The following is a 12,111-nucleotide window of genomic DNA, read 5'->3' as shown; positions in this document are numbered from 1 at the left end:
CTATGCAGAATCATACTGAAGTAATAATCAAAAGTTTACCACTGAGAATACAAAGGTAGTGAATAACTTCAATCTATTGGTAAATGCAATAACCCTGCTATGTACGGTGCTTCAGAAATAAATAAATTTTCATTCTTATCTCCATAATTGCACAGTCTTTTGATTGATTTTCTTTACCTTAAAAGCCTTGGTAACAGCTGCTTCTCAAGCACTTCTGTTTTAAATAGATCTTCCAGCTTCCAATACACTTCCCTCCTACTCGCTCTCCCATGATGATATAGACAACTATGATAATACAGACTAGTGCTTTACAGTCTCTTAAACAACAGAATAATCCAGCATTTAAAGAGACTATTTTTGAACAGTTTCTTCACTCCCTGCACATGATAAATATGTGCATATTAAGAAAGCACATCTGAAAATATATATCTTATAATGCACAGGAGCCCCGCCTGATTCAATGCACACTTTATGAAGTGTGCATTGGGACATACATTTTATATATTGTGCAAGGCCATACATACATCATATAGTGTACATTTCCAATGCACACACCTAAGACAAGAGAGAAGAGGCAGGGTTAATAAGCAAAAATGTCTTTCTAACTTTTCCTTTCCATCTCTGATCTATCATATCTTTACATACTTTTAAAAATTAAACACACATTAATTCCTATAAGGAATTTCATACCACAAACTAGTATCTGAAAAATATTTAAATGGAAAGCCATTTATCCAACAAACAGAAAAGGTTCCTAAGAGCACTTAGGTTTATTATTTAGATTAATTTTAACACATTTACTGAAATATGTAGTACAAGTCCTTTAACAATTTTTTACATACATGGACTTAGAGCCAATTTATGTATTAGCTATTTTATCCTTCTCTTCCACAGTGCCATATCATAGGAGGAACTTCACTTAGCACTCTTTACGTTATAAACCAAAGACATCATTTAAAAAATGTAGATAGCAGTGTCTTTTCAAAAAGTAACTTTTTGTTTACTTTCTGATAACCACAACCACAGAAAAGGGGGAAAAAAACAGAGGGAGTGCAAATATGGCAAATTTCTGCTTACAGGTAATATTTTAGGGCACACAAACATAGGGTTTATAAAAGAACTATTGATACAATGCCTTAACTATGGCATTGTGAAGTTCTACTGTAGATGGGCAAAAAAGCAAAGGGAAAAATTATTCTAATGCAAAACTGAGATGAATGCTAAAAGAAAAGTGATTAATGTGATTAGAAGTGATTAGAAGTGATTTAGTGATCAATGGCTCCATGTCTAGTTGGCAGCCGGTATCAAGTGGAGTGCCCCAAGGGTCGGTCCTGGGGCCGGTTTTATTCAATATCTTCATAAATGATCTGGAGGATGGTGTGGATTGCACTCTCAGCAAATTTGCGGATGATACTAAACTGGGAGGAGTGGTAGATACGCTGGAGGGGAGGGATAGGATACAGAAGGACCTAGACCAATTGGAAGATTGGGCCAAAAGGAATCTGATGAGGTTCAATAAGGATAAGTGCAGCGTCCTGCACTTAGGACGGAAGAACCCAATGCACAGCTACAGACTAGGGACCGAATGGCTAGGCAGCAGTTCTGCGGAAAAGGACATAGGGGTGACAGTGGACGAGAAGCTGGATATGAGTCAGCAGTGTGCCCTTGTTGCCAAGAAGGCCAATGGCATTTTGGGATGTATAAGTAGGGGCATAGCGAGCAGATCGAGGGACGTGATCGTTCCCTTCTATTCGACATTGGTGAGGCCTCATCTGGAGTACTGTGTCCAGTTTTGGGCCCCACACTTCAGGAAGGATGTGGATAAATTGGAGAGAGTCCAGCAAAGGGCAACAAAAATGATTAGGGGACTGGAACACATGAGTTATGAGGAGAGGCTGAGGGAGCTGGGATTGTTTAGCCTGCAGAAGAGAAGAATGAGGGGGGATTTGATAGCTGCTTTCAACTACCTGAAAGGGGGTTCCAAAGAGGATGGCTCTAGACTGTTCTCAATGGTAGCAGATGACAGAACGAGGAGTAATGGTCTCAAGTTGCAGTGGGGGAGGTTTAGATTGGATATTAGGAAAAACTTTTTCACTAAGAGGGTGGTGAAACACTGGAATGCGTTACCTAGGGAGGTGGTAGAATCTCCTTCCTTAGAGGTTTTTAAGGTCAGGCTTGACAAAGCCCTGGCTGGGATGATTTAACTGGGAATTGGTCCTGCTTTGAGCAGGGGGTTGGACTAGATGACCTTCTGGGGTCCCTTCCAACCCTGATATTCTATGATTCTATGATGAAAAGGAGTGTTTCCTTCATCCCCCACATTATGCAGAAAAGAGTGGTGTCAGTGAGTATCTCAAAAGGGAAAAAGCTTGGCAACTAAGTTTTCCAAATTTGTTTCAAGTATAATTATGGTGTGTAACAGTCTGAAGCAGTGACCATCCAGATTCACGTATTACCCAGTTTCTGTTTTACCTAAAATTACACCGATTCCATTTTGAATAGTTTTCATACATAAACAAAACAAGCATACACTTAAGGAGAAAAAAAGCTTACCCGTTCCCAGCTAAAAGACAGACCTAGTGCATCAAGCTGCTCCCTCATGTGTTTAATATTACTGCAAAAGAAGAAAAATATGAAACAATTAAGAGTATTAAAAATATTCCTAACTATTTTTGATTATGTAATACATTTGTTGTCAGATGCCTGTAAAGCTCTTTGACCCAGATAGGCACTACAGAACTGCTAAATATCATTATCCTATATATGCAGTCCAACTGAAGTAGTTGTCTAATAGGCAAATCCTTCTTATGTGGCCACTTTAAAGGCTTCCTGTGCATTTTGGTTCAACCTTCAATGACCACCTATATTACACACTGATTTTTGCCATTACCTTGAGTGTAATTGAAGAGAAGAGGACAACTTTTAGTTTTGGAGAAAATGTTTTCCCATTATTATTTAGTATATGTATTGCAGTAGAACCTCCAGCGTCACAGTGCTACAGACTGTACACATACCTAACAATAAGACAGTCCCTACCCCCAATTGCTTAATCAAAATATAAGACAAGACCTATCAGGAGAATACAAGAAACAGACAGAGGGAGCACCAGGTAACAATGAGACGACAGTGATAAGTGTAATGTGTTGTGACATCTTCTTAACAACTGCCTTACCACTGCTGAGTGATTTGTAGGCATCATGGCAGTCACATTTTAAGGAGAGATTTGAAGGTAGATAACGTAGTGGCATTGTGGATATTTACAGGCAGCTCCTCCCATTTACTAGGGGTAGCATGCGAGAAACTGCAAAGGAATTCCTTTAAAATTTTAACTAATATTGGCATTATTTGCTCTCAAGTCTTTTCACTGAAGAGAATTACCACAATATCCTCCCTTTGATGGTGGTCAGTACACTCCCCCCAGTGCATACAGGCCTGCACACCAGTATCAGAACACAACTGCTCTCCACCAGTCCTGGCAGAGGGAAGTGAAGGAGGATTCCCAAATATGCGCCTCCTACATGGCATAACAATGTGGAACATAATTGGATGTTCATAAATGTTTATATTTCTATGGAAATTAAAGGTAAGAATTAACATTTTGGAAATTTTTAACTTTTTATTTTAGTTAGGAAATACTCTGGTTTAGTTAAAGAGAAAGGATCGGACAGTGGCTAGGGTACACCTAGGATTGGGAGACAGTCACACCAGGGCATTTGCTAGTATAAAAGTGTCATTAAAAAATTACACCACAACCGACCTATATACAAAAGTATAGACCTGGCCTTAGTTTGTTGTGTTTATTAAAAGAGGAAAAGAGACACACACAGTAAACAACTTAACTGAGGTTCATTTTTAATTATCTACATTTAGTAGTTTTATGACGTAGTACAAATAAAAACAATAGGAAATACAAATGTGGTTTTAGTTTCAGTGTATTACTGTAAGCAGTTTCAACAATGAATTGTTAATTTGCTTTAAAACAGTTCTGTTATAACAGTCCTAGAGTGTTTAAATATTAGTTAATAGCACACATGTTTCAGTATAAAAGAGATTTATGGGATTGACTACTTTGTCAACAGAAACTATTAGCATATGATGCGAGGGAAGTCAAAAAAGCAATAAATCTATTTTTGAACCAATAAAAAAGAGACTAGATAGTGCAATGTTAAAGTTGCCTATTTAGTCCTGATATCCCAAGGGGAAAGGGGAAATAAACTAGGAAATGCTAAAGATAAGGCTTCCATAACAATACTAGGACTCTCACATTGAGCTAATAAATGCAAATATGTGCAGTTATTTTAAATGTATAGATAGCTTACAGATAGTATACACAATGTGGGCAAATTAATGTTATTACAAGAGGCTTAACTGTATTTTTTTCTGAGATTTATGGACTCAGCTACATAAATACAAAAAGCTTCATTAGCAGTTTACTCTTAAAGGAAAAGAGAAACAAAAAACTGCCCAGGCTAGGTTATTAGGGAAGAGGCAAATCTAAAAATAAGAGGGCAGCAAAAATAGAAGAGACCCAGATTCAATTCTCTGATCCACTACAAACTTCCTGAGTGATGTTGGGCAAATTACTTAGCCTCTTTGTGCCTCTGTCCTCCATCTGTAAAATGAGGATAATAATAACTTCCCTACCTCGACAGGGGTGTTGTACATTAAAGATTGTGGGTACTCAGATACTACCATGATGGGGGCCATGTAAGTACCTTAGACAGCCTTGCTTTGAATTCAGGCTACAGTAGGTTTAGCGCAGGGGATGGGAAGAAGATGGTGATCACCAATGTACTGCCCAGCTTCCTCAGAGATAACACAATAAGTAATCTACGGTAATAATAGATATGCATTTTCCCAGAGGGGACACACTGGACAGATATAGTAAAGCCAAGTGTATGTGCAATGGTTCTATGAGTTCAGCAGTCTACAATTTCCTCTGAACTACCTTTATGTAGTACATAATTGACTGTCTGCCATGCATTACATATAAGGCCTTCGTTTGTTCCATCTCTGGAGAATAAAAAGAACAAAAGCCAATTCCTAGTGTTTTGCTAGATGGTAATTTGTTTTCTTCTATATTCTCCTCCAGACAATGTAGAAAGAAAATGCAAGCAATAAATATAAGGCAAATAGCATAAATTACCAATGCATAGTATTAGTTATTTCTAACAAAATCAATTTGACTTCCTTGCCTCCTCTAATATTTTAGTGGGTAAGGAATTAAACAATTTCAGTATCTGTCCAAGTGAAAAGGTACAGGGCAGAGGAGGTTTTCAGAGAAGGGAATAGGTCAAAGTAGAAAATGAATACATGGCCAAGTCCACCATACCCTCTAGGTGGTAAACAAATTAATTGCAGATAGGAGATCTGTAGACATATCATCTACAAAAATTAATGTTGATTTAGTCAGAGAAAGTTCCGCTCAGTATTATTAAAACTAACAGTCAATAAGTAATGGGAGAAGGAGAACCCAATTTTGAGAGGTTCTGAACATTCATAACTCCCACTGAACTTAGTAGGAAATATAGATGCTTGTCACTTCACAAGGTCAGGCCCAAACAAAGGGCCAATCATCTTCCAACCCCAATTTGATAGTGAAAATGTCAGCAAATCCAGCCAGAGAACTCATCTTCCCTCAGTTATGTACTCTACACCAACACTTTTCTCCAGTATAAACAGGTTTGGATTTATTCTTATCTCTCTCTGATTTCAGAGTTTGGGAAATGTCACATTTATAATTAGGGCCCTACCAAATTCACAGCCATGAAAAACGCATCACAGACCGTGAAATATAGTCTCTCCCCATGAAATTTGGTCTTGTGTGTGCTTTTACCCCATATTATACAGATTTCAGGGGGGAGACTAGCGTTTCTCAAATTGGGGGTCCTGACCCAAAAGGGATTGCAGGGGGGTTGTGGTATTGTCACCCTTACTTCTACGCTGCCTTCAGAGCTGGGTGGCTGGAGAGAGGCAGCTACTTACTAAAGACCAAGTTCTGTAGACAGCAGTGCAGAAGGCAAGGGTGGCAATACCATACCATGCCATCCTTGCTTCTGCACTGCTGCTGGCAGTGACTCTGCCTTTAGAGCTGGGCTCCTGGCCAGCTCTCCAGCTGCCCACCTCTGAAGGCAGCACCGCTGCCAGCAGCACTGAAGAAGTAAGGGTAGCAGTACTGCAATCCCCCCTACAGGAACCTTGCAACTCCCCCATATAACTCCTTTTTTGAGTCAGGACCCCCTACAATTAAAAGACCGTGAAATTTCAGAATTAAATAAGTGAAATCATGAAATTTATGATTTTTAAAATCCTATGACCGTGAAATTGACCAAAATGGATGGTGAATTTGGTAGGGTCCTATTTATAATATGCAACTACTATGTCTTCTACAACTTGCGATCTGGAGTAGATCACATCTTGAATTTATAAAATCACAGTGATATACTTTCGCTTTTAAAATTTAACCAACTTACAGTTCATTAGGTACTTATCAAAATCACAGTATAAATAAAGTAAATAAAAAATACCTGTGTGTCCAGTTTGCTGGGTGCAGCCCATGTTCAATTGCAGCATTTTCTGCAGGTAACCCAAATGCATCCCATCCCATCGGATTTATCACCTGTAACAAAAATGAAAAATGTTATCCTTTGTCACTCTCTGGAATGGAGTTAGTAACATCTTCAGGGCTCAAAATAATGAACTGTTTCACACTTCAGCATTTGCTTTCCCTGATTTGAGTCACTCCAAAAAGGGCCACTGGGACTAGTTCAGCTTTAATGGAAATATGAAATATGTTTGCCTGCTGTTGTTTGGTGACATAGGAAGCATGAATGCAGTAGGAGTAGTTAATCTATAGATCACTCACATAGTGCATCACGGTCACTATTTCAATAATGGGTTAACAATGATAATATCAACCCTCTGTAATTTGTCTAATGTTCTAACTATACCAAAACACAAAGCAACTGACATTACGAGTCAGAAGAAGCTGTTGTAATACAAATCTTTATGCTAGAAAAGGGTGAAAAGATGAAGAACAAGTGCATTTGGACACAAATTCCCATATCTGAGAACCTATTGCATAGCTCTAGGTCAGATCCAAACTGGAACATGCCTGTTAAACCAAAATAAAAAAATTGGATAAAGTGAGAAATGGGGAAGGGAAAAGTTTCAAATAGCCCCAAATAATACAGGCAAAACAAAACACAGAGACCCTAAAAAGTTTTCAGTAAATTTTGTGAAAACAATCTTGGGAATTTTGGCTGAAGATTTTTATACACATTATTTTAGAAAGATGACAATTAAATGACAACTGAAAAAAAAACAAAACCCAAGGTTTACTACAGAAACAAAAATATTGATTTAAAGTGGTGCAACCTGTACATAGCTTTCCTACTGATAACTAACTGATTAGTAAGCCAGCAGCACAGTATATTCAAGCAGCATTTTTCTTTTCCTGAATATATGGTAATAGTGTAAAAATGGTTTAACTTAACACCTCAGTAATGTTGCCGTTAAATGTGTCTAGATAGTACAGTGATAGGTGCTTTGTAAAAGAGACAGAGTTTCTTACCATTTTAAATGTTACCAAATTCAGTAATTATGACCTATTACATATAAAAGATTAGCAGCGGCAGATGATAAGAATAGTATTTAAAAGGTTTACAAGACATAAAATTTGACCTCCCTGTAATAATCATTATGTAAAATAATCATTATGTAAAAATCTCCCTGTGTTATTTTTAGAAGTCTGTAAAAAAAAGGAGGAACAGTTAAACAAACAAGCCAGTAGTGTAAATGCCTAGTGAAGTGACTCAGGAACCTAGCAATGATAATATCAGAAGCTGAATATGAAGACAAATGCTAATACCTTTACCCGGAAAAAATAACTAATTTCTGAGGTGCAAGCACTCCTTTTCTTATTATTTTGAGTTATTTTTACGCTTAATTTGACGTAATCCACCAAACACGTGAACAAAAAATGATCTCCTGACTTCAACTGTGGTTCTTTCCCATTTGAAACATACAAAACAAACAAAAACAAAAAGCACCTCCCTTAGATATTTATATAGTGCCTGCAGTACCACCTCTCTATATAAGCATCAACATTTAACGGATATTGTCTCCCCAACATTCTGCGTTTTAAACACTGATTAAAAACTAATATTGCACTATTTTATTCCTCTGTTGGTGCACCAGCTCCATCAAAGACATTAGAAGCAAAGTGCTCAGTTCTGGAAAGAATATTTGTTCATTAACTGTGACTCAAGCTAGCACAGGGAGTTCCAGAGTATAGATTTACACAAAAAACAATGCACTAACAAAGCAATAGGTAGTGTATTTTTTGTTGTAGCTTTTCCAGTTACCAAGCAGATTTTTAAACTAGGGCTGTCAATTAATCACAGTTAACTCACACGATTAACTCAAAAAAAATTAACTGTGATTAAAAAATTAATCACGATTAATTGCACTTATAACAATAGAATACCAATTGAAATTTATTAAATATTTGTGGATTTTTTTCTACATTTTCAATATTTATTTCAATTACAAAACAGAATACAAAATGCACAGTGCTTACTTTATATTATTATTTTTATTAATAATATATGTACTGTAAAAATGATAAACAAAAGAAATAGTATTTTTCAATTCATCTCATACAAATACTGAAGTGCAATTTCTTTATCGTGAAAGTAAACTTACAAATGCAGATTTTTTTTGGTTACATAACTCCACTCAAAAAACAAAACAGTGTAAAACTTTAGAGCCTACAAGTCCACTCAGTCCTTATTCTTATTCTGCCAATTGCTAAGACAAACAAGTTTGTTTACATTTACGGGAGATACTGCTGCTTATTTCTTATTTTTAATGTCACCTGAAAGTGAGAACAGGCGTTTGCATGGCACTTTTGTAGCTGGTGTTGCAAGGTATTTACATGCCAGATATGCTAAACATTCATATGCCCCTTCATGATTTGGCCACCATTCCAGAAGACATGCTTCCATGCTGATGATGCTTGTTAAAAAAATAATCCATCAATTAAATTTGTGACTGTACTCCTTTGGGGAGAATAGTATGTCTCCTGCTCTGTTTTACCCGCATTCTGCAAATATTTCATTGTTTTTGCAGTCTCGGATGATGACCCAGCACATGTTGCTCATTTTAAGAATACACACACTGCAGATTTCATAAAACGCAAAGAAGGTACCGATGTGAGATTTCTAAAAATAGCTATAGCACTCGACCCAAGGTTTAAGAATCTGAAAATGCTGTCCAAAATCTGAGAGGGACGAGGTGTGGAGCATGCTTTTAGAAATCTGAAAAGAGCAACACTCTGATGCGGAAACTATGGAACCCAAACCACCAAAAAAAGAAAATTAACCTTCTGCTGGTGGCATTGACTCAGATGATGAAAATGAACATGCATCAGTCCACACTGCTTTGGATCATTATCAATCAGAACCCATCATCAGCATGGAAGCATGTACTCTGAAATGGCGGTTGAAGCATGAAGGGACATATGAATCTTTAGCGCATCTGGCACGTAAATATCTTGCAATGCCATCTACAACAGTGCCATGCGAACGCCTGTTCTCACTTTTAAGTGACACTGTAAACAAGAAGCAGGCGGCGTTATCTCCTGAAAATTGTAACCAACCTTTTTTGTCTGAGTGATTGGCTCACCAAGAAGTAGGACTGAGTGGACTTGTAGGCTCTAACGTTTTACATTGTTTTATTTTTGAATGCAGCTTTTTTGTACATAATTCTACATTTGTAAGTTCAACTTTCATGATCAAGAGATTGCACTACAGTACTTGTATGAGGTTAACTGAAACATTTTTTGTTCTGTTTTTCACAGTGCAAATAGTTGTAATCAAAAATAAATATAAAATGAGCATTGTACACTTTGTATTCTGTGTTGTAATTGAAATTAATATATTTGAAAATGTAGTAAACACCCAAAAACATTTAAAATAAATGGTATTCTATTGTTATCAGCATGATTAATTTTTTTAAGTTGCTTGACTGCCCTATTTTAAACATATCCAGAAACAAAAATACATTCTCCACTTCCCTGAGATTACAATCATTTGATGTTGAGACACATTTTGGGCCGACACCACATAACAACAGCCCTTTAAGCATGCTGGGGCCATTCAAAAAATCAAAATGGCTGATATAAAATAGATTAAATTAAAATTTTGCTTAACTAAAAATTCTGTTAAATGGTTTTTAATGGGGTTTCTTTTTTAAATGGGACACTGAAGGTAAGCATCCTCTCATCAGTTCTTCCTGACTGTTGTTTAAATGTTGAGGGATTTGGAATGGAAAGAGCTGTTACATTTGGTGAAATAGCATTTTATTCTACCATTCTCTCCCACCTCCCATTATAATCTCCATCTTTCTGTACAACTAGAAATGCGCCTACAGTACACTTCTGAATAATTGCTCTGGGTTCAAGGGCCAATCTATATCTGGCTCTGTAAGGATGTGGAAGGGCAGCTGAGCAGGAACAATGACTCTTTCACTCTTTGCTTATGATCCCCAAGTGCAAGGACCAGGAAAATGTAGCTCCTCTGTTGGCTAGACTCCTCAGAGCGGCTGTGTGATGTTCCTGACCAGTGCAGGAAGAGGGAGCATGTGCAACATTCTATTAAAAGGGGGTCACAGCCATTGTTCTTTCATGTGTTTTTCTCAGTGGCCCCAGAAACAGTTTGGCCGAGCTAGCTAGCATGGACCCCCTCCTTATACATCTGCTTAACAGCCACAGCATAACCCTACATTTCCATTACAATAAATATACCTCACCATGACTGCATCGCTGTCTGTCTCATATATCAACAAGACAACGGAGAACACTCAGATATCCACCCCAAACATCGCTAAACTCATCCATTTCATCCTCACCCATAACAACTTTACATTTCACAACAAACACTTTGTCCAAACCATGAGAACAGCCATGAGCAGTAGGATGGCTCCCAAATATGCTAACCTGTTCATGTGCCTCCTTAAGGGAAGAATTTCTGGAAAAATGTGCCAGGAAACCTATGATATACCTGAGATATATTAATGACATTTTCATCCTCCGGACAGACAATTTAAACTCCCTCATAGATTTGACCACTTCAACATTCACCGCCCATTCATCGAACTTTCTCTAGAGTACCCATACACCAGCATCAACTTCCTGGACAGCATGATCAGCTTCCAATAATGGAACCCTACATACAACTATATACAAGAAACTTACAGATCCCCACATTCATCTCCACAGATCAAGTAACCATCCTAGACATACCAAGAAACCTGTTATCTAAAGCCCAGCACTCAGATCCCACAGAATATGCTCCAAGGAGAAAGTCCAGTATATATAATTCAGCACACTTAAAACTGCCTTCACTGAACAAGGACATTCCAACAGAAAAGTAGATTGCATCATGCAATGAGCCACCTGGAAGAATAGGCTTTAATACAGAAAACAAAACAAAACCACTGACCACACACACCTAGTCCTCACCTACCACCCCACACCGGAACCCATACAGGGTATCACTGAACAATTACAAGCCGTACTTGATGGGAATCACATCCTGAAAGAAATCTTTCCTGAACCCCATTTTTTGGCCTTTAAACAAACTCTCATCATCAGAAGTAAGCTCCCAACAGAAGACCAACTCAAAGCAGCAGCAGACCTTGCAACAACAACAGATGCAAAACCACCAGATATATCTCTACTGCTACAGTGATCAATACCCCTCACAACAACACACCTTTCAAGATCCATGGGTCCTATACATACCTAACACAACATGTGATAAGCCTCATCAAATGCCTCAATGACAACTATGTGCGTGAAACTAGACAACCATTACATTCTCGAATGAACTCACACAAACATGATAAAAGACAAAAACATGCTATTACCCATGGGCGAACTCTTTTCACAAAGCAGGTTTCAGAGTAGCAGCCGTGTTAGTCTGTATTCGCAAAAAGAAAAGGAGTACTTGTGGCACCTTAGAGACTAACAAATTTATTTGAGCATAAGCTTTCGTGAGCTACAGCTCACTTCATCGGATACATTCAGTGGAAATTCATAAAGCAATC

At 37.7% G+C, this 12,111-nt stretch overlaps 1 protein-coding gene across 2 annotated transcripts in view; it reads right to left on the bottom strand.

Annotated features, from left to right (window-relative positions):
- The window catches only part of LARS2 (leucyl-tRNA synthetase 2, mitochondrial), a 107,858-nt gene that overhangs the window by 80,190 nt on the left and 15,557 nt on the right, over positions 1-12,111 (bottom strand). For both annotated transcript variants that reach the window (XM_084621300.1, XM_084621299.1), the window contains 2 exons: positions 6,528-6,619; positions 2,554-2,614 (listed from right to left, as the gene is read on the bottom strand). In XM_084621300.1, the coding sequence (XP_084477426.1) occupies positions 2,554-2,614; positions 6,528-6,619 (153 nt within the window). The remainder of the gene's footprint in view (positions 1-2,553; positions 2,615-6,527; positions 6,620-12,111) is intronic.

This window comes from Lepidochelys olivacea (assembly GCF_965140295.1).
Source record: "Lepidochelys olivacea isolate rLepOli2 genome assembly, chromosome: 2".
NCBI classification, from domain to species: Eukaryota; Metazoa; Chordata; order Testudines; family Cheloniidae; genus Lepidochelys; species Lepidochelys olivacea.
This window is presented reverse-complemented; position numbering and strand designations above follow the sequence as displayed.